The 15,385-nt window shown below is 39.6% G+C and overlaps 1 protein-coding gene across 7 annotated transcripts in view; it reads left to right on the plus strand.

The window, feature by feature from the left end:
• Positions 1-15,385, plus strand: part of LIMCH1 (LIM and calponin homology domains 1) — a 258,524-nt gene that overhangs the window by 167,512 nt on the left and 75,627 nt on the right. For 6 of the 7 annotated variants that reach the window (XM_042468174.1, XM_042468171.1, XM_042468172.1 and 3 more), the window contains 4 exons: positions 3,298-3,493; positions 7,226-7,478; positions 8,498-8,779; positions 13,381-13,665. In XM_042468174.1, the coding sequence (XP_042324108.1) occupies positions 3,298-3,493; positions 7,226-7,478; positions 8,498-8,779; positions 13,381-13,665 (1,016 nt within the window). Of the gene's footprint in view, positions 1-2,305; positions 2,524-3,297; positions 3,494-7,225; positions 7,479-8,497; positions 8,780-13,380; positions 13,666-15,385 lie in introns of those variants that run through there. The other variant, XM_042468176.1, reaches the window with a different exon arrangement.

Here is a 15,385-nt window from a genome sequence, read left to right on the forward strand (position 1 = left end):
AGACTAAGAGGGTCAGAGAGGCACAAAACTGTAGCAAAACTGGCCTGAATTTTATTGGTAATCCCAGCTGGAATGGACCCAGTGAATCACTTGTTGATTTGTAATCATCACCATTCCCACAAGTTTTGTATTTTTATGGCTATTCATACAGTCTGATTACAAAGGTCCTTCCTGCCCACCAATTCACACCATGCATCTGAGCAAGTAGACCAAGTCTACAAAAGCTTATCAATTAGTTTCAAAGGTGATGTAGTCTCAAAGGTCGCATACTGATAAATCCCATTAATTCAATGGATTTGCTGTAGTGGAAACTACCACTATAGAACATTTTCTCTCATGACCTCTGTGGGGCATAAGGAGGCCTTCTTAGTGAAAAACGTTTCCCCAAAAGTTAAAAAGCAAATGTCCCGTGAGAGGCCAATGAAACTTTCCCATTTTGATGAATCAGTTAAATTATATTATATTAATAAAGCTTTCTTAACAGTTTATCATTAATTAAGGATTTAATGTTACCTGTGTAGCACCAATGGTAATGTTTCCAAGCTCTGCCCTTGAATGTCCTCATTCTCTCCTCACCCTCCTTTTTATTTCTCACTACTCCTCCACCTTTCCTTCTCATGCGCTGCACAAATCCACCAACACCTTACTTTTGTGTGTGTATAATGTATAGCTGAGATTTTTAAGAAGTGTATATTTTAAAACCTAAAGTAGAAATATAAGGAACACATGTCTGCATATTAATGTATAGTCAACCCTTGGTATCTGTGGGGGATCCCTTCCAGCCCCTCCCCCCGCAGACACCAAAATCCACAGATGCTCAAGTTCCATTGACCCCCAATGGTGACGTGGTCACGTAGCCGCACCACCATTGGGGTCAATGGGACTGAAGTCTTCCTTCCTTCCATCTCCCTTCCCCTCTGAGGCTTCTGCCTTGGGCTTGGCTTCAGGAGCAGAGGCTGGAGCCCTGTCGGCCAGAGGGAGCCAGAGCTGGCACTTGGGCTTGGATCTCGGAGTCTGTAGGTTATCTCCTGGGTGTTGGCCCAAACCCCGGCTCCGGCTCTAGTTCCCTCTGGCCAACCAGGCTCCAGCCTGTGCCTCCAGTCCAAACCACCCTCAAAACCAAGCCTGGGGCAGAAATATTGAAGTGAGAGGGAGGGAGGACTTCAATACCTTTGTCTCCAATGGTGGAGTGGCTGTATGCACATGCCGCCATTGGGGACAGTGCAGGTATGCTGTCCATGGATGATCAAATCCACAGATGGCAAGTCCATGGATACTGAGATCCCACTGTACCATGCTGTTGTTCTCGTCAGTCAGCTAGTAGTTCCTTGTCCAGAATACACCAGTGGAAAACTTCAGTTTGCATGTCTGCAATATAGGAAACATCTTCATACATCTATAAAGATTTAAACCTGGGTTTCTTATATCCACAGTTGATGCTAAAGTCCATTTTCTTGCATAAGGTAGTGAGAATCCAGTGTGTCATTACCAATCATGACTCTTTGACAGCTGGAGCTGTAGAATGTACCTATCACTGTACATCTACAGGTTAAATTGAACTTTGATTGTAGATGTCAGTGTGCAATAGTTTTCAGAGTTTGATGTAGATATAAAAATGTGAAGTAAATGGAGAATAATAGACAGATACTTCTGAATGCAACACAAAATATATGTTGTCTTCTATTAGCAGCTTTTTAACATTTTAAAATGTTGAAGCATTCTTCATCCTGGGCTTTTCAGGATTATGATACATGAGAGTGATAATATTGTCTGTATGGGGTGTGTGTGTGTGTGTGTGTGTGTGTGTGTGTGTGTGTGTGTGTGAATGGGGAAAAAACTTCAAAACGTTGGGCTTTCAGTGAAGGGATTTATATTTGTTTGCCTTGGCCCCACTCTGTTGTAACTGATGAGAAGATACTGGCCAAAACAAGGGGTGATATTCTAATAATGCAAGGAGGCTTCAGGATGGCTTCCACTGACCTTTTCCCTCTTCTACAGCTTTTTAGTGTTTTAGTATGTGCAGCTTGCACTGGAAAGAATTTATAATCGCCAGGCTGTCAAAGACAGCCATTGTTCTCACTGCTCTGAACATGTGGGTCAGCTACAAGTGCTTTCATATCCCCCAGAGCCAGGAGCTGGCAACAAGCAAAGAGCAAGACTGAATTCTTCAGAGGCATCAGGAAAAGTGTTTTGCATATTTTCCCCCCTTCTCTTTTCATTGCTGACTGCTTCTGGGAAGAAAGACATCCACTCTTTCATAACTGGAATTTCTCCTGGAGGTAGAAAGAGGCTGCTTGCAGGCTGGAACTCACAGCTTTGTTGCTCTGACTGAGCTGAAAGCAGAAACAGCAAATTCACTCTGCTAATGTCCCACCCTGAGACAAGAGCCTAGGTCGACGAGATCTGTTTGGTGAGGTTAGGCATGCCTTGCCTCTTAATGTGAACCCAAGTTGTCTTTGCCTGAATGACATGGACAATGGCCCGTATAATAAGGATATGGATGAAGAACCAGCCATGTTTCAGGTTGATTATTACTATTATTATTTTCTGACTATTGGTTATGTGTAACCTCAGTCTGAATGGAGAGGGCTTGAGTTTATAAAAGTTTCTGCCACACATGAAAGGGTTATTCTTTTCCCATGCCACTGGACTCCTTATTGCAATGAACTAATAGTAGATCTTTTTTGTAAAGCTACTTATTTTGATTTTAATTCTAGCTGCCTGTCTAAAACTGGTGTGTATGTTTGCTCTTCGTAATTTATTGTGTATCTCATTTTGCATTCTGCAGCAGTCTTTCCCTAGTCTAAAGAGAGCATTCTTTGACTGGGGGAATGAGGAAAGGTTGACAGATTAGTGGAAAGCATTTTTTGTTTTTGTAATAGAAATTGAAGTTGATATTAAAATGGCATCATTGCCTATTCACTGTGATGTGCATATTCACCCTACTGTTTCCTGTAATAAACAGAAGGAGACTGTGTCATTTTAAAAGAAGATTTGAGAGTACTCTTGACAGAAGCACTGCTTCCCATAGTGGATATACAAGTTTATTATGTCCTTTGAGCTCTCTAGGTTGTTGCAGTGTTTCAAAAACCTGAAAAACCTATATGACCAAATATATCTGTGGTATATATGAACATCAAGGGAATGGATTCTCCATCGTATTATTTTCGGTTCTCTTTTAGAACAATATTTTGTCTGTCTTCAGCCATAGCAGCACATGTACTATGTGAAAAGAAAGTTCTGCTGCTTTGTGTAAGCAGATTTATTTAAAGACTCTCTTTCCCTGTTCCATGTTAGGACACTGAAGATGTTGAGAGCCCCAAACGCAGTATCCGTGACAGTGGCTATGTAGACTGTTGGGACTCAGAACGCAGCGATTCTCTTTCTCCTCCTCGCCATGGCAGAGATGATTCTTTTGACAGCCTTGAGTCCTTTGGTTCCCGCTCCCAGCAGACACCGTCTCCAGATGTGGTGCTAAGAGGAAGCAGTGATGGTAAGCTAGGCTCCCCAGGGCTCCTATTGAATGTGAGACACAATTTTTTTTGGTGTAAAAAGGCTGATGTGGTGCTGCCACTCAAAAAGCTGGCTTCAGTTGTCAGAAACGTGATGTGCCTTGCTAATCCCATGAAGCTGGAAAGGAGCTTGTTCTGAATGCTGATTTATGGCTTAAAGAGTTCTTTAGATAGTTATGCTCCTGCTGCAGCCAATCTCTTTCCTCACTTGCAGTTTCAGGCTACAGTGGGAGAAATTACATCATAGCAATAGTAATTTATGAGATGATGCTTCATGCTTCTTGAATCTGAAGTGTAAGGAGATATTGGACAGACATTGGCTTAACTAATAAAGTGAGACCAAGCAGTAACAGCAATGGGGAAAACATTCCACTGCTTGGACTGTATAGAAAGAGGAGCCATCTCTTAAGTAGTAAATTGGGCAGCCTTCATGTATGGTGTGAAGAAAATTTGTTCTTAATTTTAAAATAGCTGGCAGAAAATACTGTTGGTCAGCCTTTCTTGGCAATAGTAGAGTAGTAATATTGGAAATGTCTTTTTCCAAGGAGACTGCTTTTCTTTCTCTCTTAGCCTTCTATTGTCTTGGATTGGATTTGAAAAATTTTGAAGGAAAAAATGTTTTCTTTGCAAAAAAAAATGAAGCTACTTAATTTGTATAACTATCATCTATAACAGAATGCAGTCAAACATGCTTGAAATTTCTAGTTTAATGGACTTTAAGCTATACTAAATTATGGTGTTATCCTGTCATTCCTCCCAGAGCCCAAGTTGGCATATATGGGGGCTTGTTTCCTTTTTATCATTACAACAGTGCTATGAGGACAGTTAAGCTGAGAGAGCATAGTCTTATTCAGTCATTCCAAGACAGGGTTAACCTGAACATGTTTGGTAAGAAACTAGTCTAGCTATGCACCCTCCCTTGTCACTTTAAGTGTGTGGAGTATGGCAGTCTGAAAAGGAAAAGTCCTGGGGGAAAAATCAGGGTTTCCAACTGTGTCCAGAGTCTGCACATATAGAAAATGCTCTGTTCTCCAAAGAGGAGTGTGTGCTATTTTCCACACAGAGAAAGTGACAAAACAGGCCTAGTGCTTAAGTATTCATATTTATCCAATCTTGAACATCTCAATAGAGCAAGTACTCTCCCAGTCTCCTAGGAAGGATTCATATGCAGTTCAAATGGCAGTTTGAATCTTGATTTTCCCCATCTATACTGAATGTTTTGTTAGACCTTGTTAGACCTATATACCAGTAGTAAAGAAACTGTAGTGCCAGTTTTGATGAGTTCAACTTGTGGATCCTACAGACATCTTCTTTCTCCTTCTCTCATAATATCACTTGAACTTGGGATCATCCAGTTACGTTAATTGACTACAGGTTCACTGCTAGCTTTGATGGCTTTTCAAAAAGGATTAGCAAATGCATGGAAGAACGTATAACAGTGGCAATTAGCCAGGGGTTTTTCATCTTCAGAGAAAGTATTCCTCTGAACAGCAGATATAAAGATAATGAAAGATGGATGACCACCACTTTCACATGCCTTGTGTGGGAGCTTCCAGAAGCATCTGGCTAACTGTTACTTAAACTGCTGGAAGAAAGAAAGGTTTTGCTCTAATCCAGCGAGGCAGTTCTTAGGTTCTCAAATAACTGTGTCTGCAGTATAGTTGTTCACTGAAGGTTTTGCCTAATACATCAAAAATATTAAACTCACAAAGAGCTATATAGATCAGTTGCATGAGTACTAGTTCTTGTAGCTCTGATCTTGAGTTAAAAATTATAGTGGTAAAGATAATAAAGTGGAGATCAAACTTGGGGCTGCCCCAGTGTGGTTGGAGGGCAGCTCCATTTGACTGTCACCATTAATTATGTTGGTTGAGTTAATAGGAGTTAGAGTCCAGGAACAACTATTTGAGATATACCCTTGTTGTTTCTCTTATCATTATCACCTGTACAGATCTTAATAGGTGGTTCTTTACAAAATATCTAATTTATGTTCACTCTGCACAGTATCTGATTGCCCGTCCACGGGGGATAGCCCAGGGTTGGTAACAACTTACATGAAACAAAATCCTGGTTCTTATATCATAGGCAGGGTGGCCTGCTGGCACCTGTTTTTCCACCAGAGGGAAGCTGCAGCCACCAAACCGCATGGCTTCCCTCCAGTGGAAAAAGAACCTGTGAAAAGCTGGTTCTTTTTACGCTGTACAGGTGGCATAACGAGTGTGCCACTGGTGCACTTGTTATGTAAGTGCCTCACGGTGCTATGTGGACGCTGCGTGGTACTTACATAACAATGGTGGCGCCCATATATACAGGGTGCCACCATTTTTACGCACTTGTCACGTGCTAGCATTGTGGGGCGTGTGGGCGCTCCGCCCTGAGGCAACTTTAGCACATGACGAGGGTGTCCTTTTGGGCCCATCTGTACCATGCCACAGATACAAATACAAAATTCACAAAGACAGCAAACAAACAAATCAATAAATAAAATATTGTGACATGGGGAAATCACCATGTGAATCTTAAAGCAGAATATGCTGTGCAGTCCATGTTAAATACCAGTTGAAATTGAAATTGTTTGTTTCCTTTGCTGATAGAATTTATAAAGAATTTCTAGATTGCCAGATAGAAAATTGGAGAGGGGTTTGTTGTGTGCCTTCAAGTTGTTTCTGAGTTATGGCAACCCTAAGGCAAACCTGTCATAGGTATTTCTTGGAAAGATTTTCCAGTGGAGATTTGCCATTCCCATTTCCTGAAGCTGAGATAGTGTAACTTCCCCAAATTTCCTATACCTTTATTGATTATGTAAAAGAATAAATTCTAGCAGGTCTTGCTTGTCATGCAACCAGATAACAGGAGCTGTTTCCAGTTTTTATTCTAAAAACCCTATTCTAGATGGTCATGTTAATGTGTGGCTGGTACTCCGAGGAAGGACTCCTTATTTCATTTTTGCATAGGAGAACAAAAAAATTGACAAGTTTTTTTTCTCTTTGCTGGATAAGATTATGAAATCTTTGGCATATTTTTCAATAACTCATTTATATTCAGGTAGGTTTTTGTGAACATTGTGTGGGGGGGAAATAAAATAAGTGCAGAATGTATTTTTAAATTTTATTTTAGATTATGTATATTCCACCCTTCAAAAAGGCCCCCAGGGTGGTTTATAACTCATTAATTTGATAGTTCCCTGCCCTCAGGCTTACAATTTAAAGAAGATGTGACACATAAGGAAGAGGGATGACAATGGGCAAGGTTGGTCAGATACAGCAGGTTCTGGTTGCTCTTCTCCCCTTCAGAGGACAGAACAATGGTAGTTCGAATGGAGGAAGGGTCTTTTACCAAACATTGGGCCAAGGCATGATGGAGCTAGCGATTAATTTAAAATTACTTATAAAACATTTCATGCCAAAATACAGTGTTTTGTGCAAAATAAGTGTTGTGTGAATCAGCAAACCATCCCACCAAGCCTTGATCATTTTGCTTTAAATCAAGGACAAAATATGTGAGAAATCTCACAGACAGAGGAGTTAAGGCAGCCTTTCTCATTAAGAAGGAGAAAAACTGAATATGATTTACATCTCCAACTCTGAGGCTGCAGGCCATATGTTTACATAAGGGACTGGAGATGCCTGTACCCCCTCAAATCAAAGTGTGTCATAATGAGAATCGTTACAATGAAGTGTTTAAACTGATTGGTGTGGTTTTCTTTCATACAGGGAGAGGAAGTGATTCTGAATCTGATTTCCCACATCGAAAGTTGCCAGATGTGAAAAAGGACGATATGTCTGCAAGGCGGACATCCTACGGAGAACCCAAATCAGTTGTGCCTTTTAACCAATACCTCCCCAATAAGAATAACCAGACTGCCTATATTCCGGCTCCTCTCAGGAAGAAGAAAGCTGAACGTGAGGAGTACAGAAAAAGTTGGAGTACTGCTACTTCACCATTAGGAGGAGAGAGACCTTTCAGGTAAGGTCTTGGCAATGTCCTCAGAGTACCAAATCCTGTTCCGCCAAGGCACCTCCAACTGACAAATGCATCCCTCGGTCACACGTGGCCAGTACATGATTCTGATTTGTCTTGTTCTTGCTTGCTTATGTGCTAGACAACAATTGTATGGTGTGAAGCTTGCCTTGTAATATTATGGAAACAACAATGCTAGTCTTGATTTATGGAAACATTGCTAGAGAATTTCTCAGTGAAGCTTATGGTACTTATATGGTATTTTCAGCTGCTTTGAATTTAACAAAATTATTTTATTTTATGCCACTACAGTGCAACTTAGCTGAAACCAGAGAGTTGGTGCCAATATTCTAAAACTCTGTGGATATTGTCCTCATTTGTATGCTTTGTCTCCTCAAATCCCTCCATCCTTCCATACATATAGCAGAGTAACTGCCACAGTAATCCAGCCCTATGTCCAGAAGGCTTGTAAAAACAGGCTTTCAGGAATACAACAGAAAGGGTCCCCAGTATGCACACCTCCTCACACAACTGGAATTGCATAAAAGGGGAAGACAGAATAGGACTGGTATGTATGCATCCACAGGGACATGGAGACTTTGGGACTATTTAAAACACTGAAGGCATGTCTTCCTCAAGGTGGCCTGCATTTTTAAAAGTCCTTTTACATCAGCATGGTTAAAGCTAGGTAAAATTAATTACCAGTATATTCAGATTAAGTTGAATTTAATTCCCACTGAACATACTGATTTTGAATTAATTTTAACAGAGGCACCAACTCTGGATCAAATCTGACTTGTCCATGTGCATAAAATGTGAGTGCAACCTCTTTCAGGCCACATCTGTACATCAAAGTAGTGGGACTGCTCTTTTTCTTTAATACATGCACATGAAAACAACCACAATTGCCTAGGTTTCATTTTAATTTGATGCTGGAGATATTGATCTGCTCTGCACCATCAGAAGTAGCAGCAGCTCAGGAAATGGAAACATGTTTTGTAATTGTCTGCCCTATATAACAATAGCAAAACCCATCCTGAAACCATAGAAGAAGAGCAAAGCGAGGTACTGGTACGACCTGAAGAGGACTTCTTGGACTGCTCCGATTCCACTGCAACTCATCTGGTGAAGCCTGCTCAGACAGATATGGCTCAAGAAGATCCCTTACGTCAGTCTCCTACACATTCTGCAAACAAAATAGCAGGGCCCAGAAATAATGAAAAAGATCCTCAGGAGATCAGGAAGTTAAGAAGGCTTGAGCAGGCTGGTATTAAGATCATGCCAGCAGCACAGCGCTATGGCAGCAGGTTAGCTGCATGCCGTGGGACTTGGTGTGCACATGCATCATGCTTTGAGCATTCGTTCTTTTCAATTTGGTGTAACCCTCTTAACACTTTTTAATAGCCTAATAAATGTAATTTTCTGTCTAGAATTTGTTACAAACGTTAAAAAAGAGAGTTTGGAATTGAGGAGATGTGTATTGTCATGTTGTCAATGTGTTTGTTGCAAAAAAGTAGTTACACTACTATTTATTTTGACTGAAAAACAGTTTGACTTTCTAAGTGTTGTGATCGCTTAACAACTTCTAAATCTGCAGTTTCCTTGCGTTGACTGGACTGTGCTTTCATTTGTATTAAACGGATCTGTGGTATGTAGTTGCATTGACTAATTTAAAACGCAAATTGTGAAAATACACTGCCCAAGCATGCAGCCACCATTGTGATTAAGAAGAAGAAGGTGGACACTGATTTGGGGTTTAACATTTTCTCACAGCCTTAGTGGTTATGAACAGTTAACAAAAGAGCAATTGGAATGAGTAAATATGGGGTGGGAGGGCATTCTTATACGTCATTTTGCTAACTGATTTGGCATGGCCATGCTTGTCACAAATTTCTCTGATACCATGCTCATGGTGGAGTCTTCTGATTATGGTAGAGCCAAATGCCTGACTGTAAAGTTAGAATTAGAATAGATCCATTCTTAATAGCTACTCACTATGTACTGATCAGTGTCAACTCTACCATAGTTCAACTAACAAAGAGGCTAGGCCAGTGCTTCTTAAACTATCTGATGCAGCTGACTGGCAATCTTTTCCAATGCACGAAAGACTAGATTTGTGCCATATTATTGTTGTATTCACATTGTTTCCTGGAAACTGGTCACTGGAGGTGATAGTTTACAGAGCTGCCAACCTGAGTAGCACAGGACTAGTCAACATGAGAAAAGCTATTTATTATACAGGCTGCCTTGTCTTTAGTATCAGAGAAGACCTGGTCATTGAGAATGTCATGATCATCATGACTATCTATATATTCCTTGTCTAGCAATGGCCAGGAAGCCTGGTTGTTGTGTTATGTCCATCTTAAATCTTATGATGTCCAGGAAGTTTTCCATATTCTGGGAGACCCGGCTGCTTCTTATAGAAGTGGGAGGATGATGCTTCCACCCCCATCTCCTGGACCTTTATTGATTGTGTAGAAGAGTGAATTCCAACAGGTATTGCATGTCATGCAACCAGATAACAGAAGCTGTTTCCACTTTTTACTCTAGAAATTCTATTCTAGATGGTCATGTTAATGTGTGTCTGGTATCCTTACCCAACATGCATAATTACTAACTGGGGCCTCGCACAGTTAAAATTCATTCCCTGGTAGTAGCATACCTTGTTTCAGAATTATAGATTAAGTACTGTAGGCTAATCTTATAAGGTTAAAGGATATGGGTTGATTTATGATTTCTGTTTATTTTTTTACATTTGAAAAGTCTAGCTTATTTGTATCTGTTTGAAACTCATACAAATTGATAAGTTTGTTTATGTACCATCTGGTATAGGATATGATGAAGCTAGTGAGATGGTGTGGGGGAATGCCCATTAGAGGTACAGTATTCATATTATCATTAGGAGTATATTCTTTGTACAATATCTGATGATGCATTTCATGTTTGGTACAGATGCAGATTTACTGAAAATAAAGTACAGATTGAATCTCCCTTATCTGGAATTCTGAAACCTGAAATATTCCAAAATTCAAATTGTCCACATGGGTGGCTGAGATAGTGACACCCTTGCTTTCTGATGGTTCAGTGTACATGTGCAAAATTGTTTAAAATATTGTGTATAAAATTAACTTCAGGTTATGTGTATACGTGTATACCAAACATAAATGGAGTTCATATTTAGACTTGGGTCCCATCTCTAAGATATCTAATTATGTATATGCAAATATTCCAAATCTAAAAAACTCCAAAATCCAAAACATTTCTGGTCTCAAGTATTTTGGATGCGGGAGTTTCAGCCTATAGTGGAACAACATATAATACATAGCTTATTGTAAATCATGCTGCCATGCATACATCCCTTTTCTCCTCTACAACAGACATATAATCCAGACCAGATTTCATTTAGCCTGAAGATAGACCTTTCTCAATTCAGATCTAGTTTCAATAATAGAGTGTTGGTCAACTTGAGCAAACAACTAGAAGCATGTGTGGCTTACCCAAGTCAACAGTATGATGGAGTTGTGACTTGTGCAACTTGTTTTCTTTTCATGGAAGTGGAAGCTGTAATATTGCTAGACTTCATAATTTAAATATCATACAATCAGCCTGCTGTATCCACAGATTCCTTATCCACAGATTCAACTAGCCATGGCTTGAATATATTAAAATATATGCAGTGGGTCTGTGGTATCCACTGGGGTTTGGTTCCAACCCCCCCCCCCCAAACCCATGGATACCAAAACCTGTGGATACTCAAGTTCCATCCAATACAATCTGTGGACCAAAAAAAAATGTGATTATGGAGGGCCAACTGTGTATAAATTCCAAACAGCAAGCCTTGACTATTTTTTAAATAAAGGCTCCCATTTTACTACGCCATTGTATTTAATGGAACTTGAGCATCCACAGATTTTGGTATCCACCAGGGGAGGGGGGGTTGTCGGTGTCCTGGAAACCATAGGCCCACTGTACTACTCATCCACTAGTCTGAGTTATTGATGCTAGCAGTTCTAGAATATCATTTGGACCAGCTCTTAAGTGGCTTTCATACCATCTGTTACTAGCCCAGTAACAAAGCTTTGAAAAGTAGATACAACAAGAGTATAAGTGGGGAAGATATGGACACGCATGTTTTACCTGTGAAGTATAGAAAGAAGCAAGAGTTGCCCATACTTCCTCTGATATGGCTTATTTGTCATGTGTGAGGTGCTTCTGTAAATGGTTTTTACTTTATTAGATAATGGCTGCAGGTAGTAAAATAGGACTTCTGTTATCAACAGAATCTTACATGTGAAACTTGGGTGTGAAAACAATGTTGTCTCTCACATCCTGATTATTTTAAGATGATCCATGAAATTGTTTAGACTCTAGAAGAAAAACAGTGAATTCACATTTGGGTTCCTGAGTTCATTATTTCTTGGCCAGCAGTATTATGTTGAATACAATATGTTGAGCATATGTGTTTGAAAAAGGTTAGTGATCTTTGGCCATTAGGCACGGCTCCAGTCTTCAAGGTTCCTCTTCAAAGGCACAAACACATGTGGACAAGTATATTGTTTAGCCAAGTGCAGCAGAGGAGGTCTGACATCATCTTATCAGCAAAGATCTTCATGTTCTTTTCACAAGGACATCTTGTTCAACATCTGCATTAAGGAATAATTTCCTTTTCCATTTTCCTTTGATTCATTCCCTATATGTCAACTAAGGTTTTTTTGTTTTGTTTTTTAAGATAATGGTAAAAAGAAGGGAATGTCTTTGGAGAAGCAATCCCACCTAAACTACATTGACTACCCCACAGATCAGGGAGCTACTAGTGGCCACTTCCTTAACACTTCATGGTAGAATTCAAAGAGTTAGCCATGTTAGTCTGTAGAATCATTATGTAGAGAGATCTTGTAGCACCTTTGAAACTAAGAGGTTGGCAACATGAACTTTCATAGACTGAAGTATGCACCTGAGGAAGTAGACTTCAATCTACAAAAGCTCATGCCGCCAGCTCCTTCCTTTCAGTTAGTCTCAAAGATGCTACATTTACACTTCATGTCAATGAAGTGGCAAACCCAGAGTTTCCTTCCAGAAACTATAATAATAGTAATAGTAATAATAATCATCATCTAGATCTGTGATTTTTTTCATGCATGCTTCTTAGATAGGCATGTTATGAGCCTTTCAGTATCTGAAAGGCTATAATGCAAAAGGTGGAGCAGGTTGCTATAATTGAATCCTAGACTATTAATCATGTTTAAACTGGATTTGATGGCACCTCTATTTAGTGGGTTTTTGCTCATCTCTTTTGCAGACATATCCCTGTTCCTATGATAGAAAAGGGAAATAGAACTCAAACTAATGCAGTCACCTTCATTCTTACCTCAGTCATAATTTCTGTTGTGAAATAATAACCTCTGACATGAAACTTTTTAGTCACTTTGGGTGGGTGACCACTATGACGTCTGGTCTCCCTGTGGCAAGTTAGCAAAGAAAGGTATCAAATGTATTGCTAGTTGGTTTTTTTATAAATAAAAAAAAACCACCCGTGTGGAAATAGCTCTTGTTCAGTTCTGCATCTGCTTTTAGAAATGCAGCCAATATTGTAGTTGGAAATAAATTGTGTGCATTTATTTTATGTTAGTGCTCAGGGGTGCATTGGTGGACTTATTTTTTGTTTATAATAAAAAACACCCGTGTGTTACCCCTGTGGAAACAGATCCATCAGCCACCCCTGATCTGACACTACTAACCATACGTGCATGGAATTCCTTCTTTTGCAGCATGGGATTCTAAATTACAGATATTTCTTCTAAACTAATAGCACTTACAAACATTTTTTTGGCTTAAAAAAATGCAGAGACATGTTTTGTCTTTCTCCATTTCATATCGAATTTTCTATTTTGATTTTACTGGGTGTCAGTCAAAAGCACATCTCTGAAAAGTGTGAGCTTACTCCAGACATCATCCTTCGCAAAGAAAACCCCTTTATGTTGTGCTATCAAGAAAAAGATTCTGGCTCTGAAGATGAACGAGATGAGAAAATTCCTGACATACAGAAAGATGACTTTGCAATACGCAGAGCAAGGTTAAACCAACCCAAACTTACAGTGCCATTTAACCATTACCTTCTTGGATCCTATGTAAACAAAGAGCAAGGTAAAGTGGAAGAAGGGAAGAAACAAAGGAAAAAAGAGGAAAGTTCAAGGTGTGCTCATCTACTTATTTCTGTCTTGTTTAGTTTTAAGTAATATGATCTTGTTCTCTTTCCTTATTTACATGTTTGTAAATTGAAGTTGAAAGGCTAGGTCAGCGTGTGGCCTGTTAAATTGGAAAGAGAGATTTGCAGGTGTGCTGAATTGAAAAGATTTCATCAGGTGTTGGTTTTCCCTTTGTAAGTTCCAGCTTTAAGAAAGGTGCGCCAGAACTAAAGCCGCAATTTACAACATTCCCATAACAAGTGTTCTGGGCTAAGAGCATAAAATAAGAGCACAAAAACCTTTGTGTATCAGTAGAAGCAACCTATCTACCCATGGGACTAAAAGAAAGCCTTGGGAATGTAGGCTCAAAGTTTTAGGATTGTAGATCCAAAGCTATTTTTACTCTCTCTGGGTAGTCTGTTATCTTAAAGCAAGTTTGTGGGAGGAGAGTTGGGGTGGCATATTTGTGTCACTTAAACTGTGGGGCTGAATAGGAAATGTGGAGGATAAATTTGTTTCAGCTCTCTAGTCACCATAAATGATACAAAGGGAAGGGGATACACAAGAGGCTCCTGAATAGTTTCCCAATATTTTACTGATTTTATGTTTATCCTTATTTTTCACTGAAAAGCAGCATCAAAGGCAGCAGCCTGAAACTATGGGGAGGGAGGAAGAAGAGGAGGGGCACACATGTGCCATGACTGTTTAAGCCTTTCATATCTTACTGTTTTCCCTCACAACATTATTTCTCTATTGCCATCTTTTCCCCTTTTATTGATCCTTAACTGAAATGAGCAGTCTCCCGCCTCATATACTAGTTAAAGTTGTAGGACATTTTGAGGAGGAGAACAATTAGAAGCCACTTCTCACAATTCTTCCATATTTATCTAACAAGTTTATCACACTAGCGAGATTCCACAGGAAAATGGGAGTTAAACTAGATATAAACCAAAGAAAACCCAGAAATACCCAAAGTTTATCACATGACATTGCAGTTAATGTGAAATAATATGAAGTTCATTCGAATGCAAAGCGGAGAAAACTGGCAGTTTTTTACTTTCGGAACAACCCGAAAGTAAAAAAAAGCTGCCATTTTTCTCTGCTTTGTGTTTGGATTAACTTTATGTTATTTCACTTGGGCAGTCCCTAGTGTGATAAACTAACTGAATTTGCAAGTTTGGTTTAAATTCAAATGTACTTTAAATCGTGTTTAACTCCCGTTTTCCTGCAGGATGTCCCCTAGTGTGATAAAGCTCTTAGTCAAAGTTCAATATTTCCTACATGTTGCAAGAAAACACTTGCTTTCCCAAGATGCTTTCCACCAAGTTATCAGCTCCTCTTCTAAATATGGTTTGGGACCTCTTGATTTTATTAGTAATTTTAACAAAACATCAGCTCTGTTCAGCTTTCAGTCTTTGCGAGAGTTCCTGAGTAGTTTTACAACATCTAGATTGAGTTCCAGATTTAATTGTGGGGCTAGTGGCTGTGTTAAAAAACATGGGAGGATGTTGGGGCAAAAGCCCATGAAACATGCAGTTTCCTGAACCTGGGGAAGGCATACTTTTTCTCTCACTTTTTTCTGCATTCATGTTGAACTGATAGCATGATAAACAACTCTATGAACATACCAGAAGTGAAGAAAATTTAACTCATTGGAGAGATGGATCCAGCTCTTGTAGCCAAGCGTAAATGGACATAGGCAGCTAGTGATAGTATTTTGCTTAGCAT

This window comes from Sceloporus undulatus, chromosome 5 (genome assembly GCF_019175285.1).
Source record: "Sceloporus undulatus isolate JIND9_A2432 ecotype Alabama chromosome 5, SceUnd_v1.1, whole genome shotgun sequence".
Lineage (NCBI taxonomy): Eukaryota > Metazoa > Chordata > Lepidosauria > Squamata > Phrynosomatidae > Sceloporus > Sceloporus undulatus.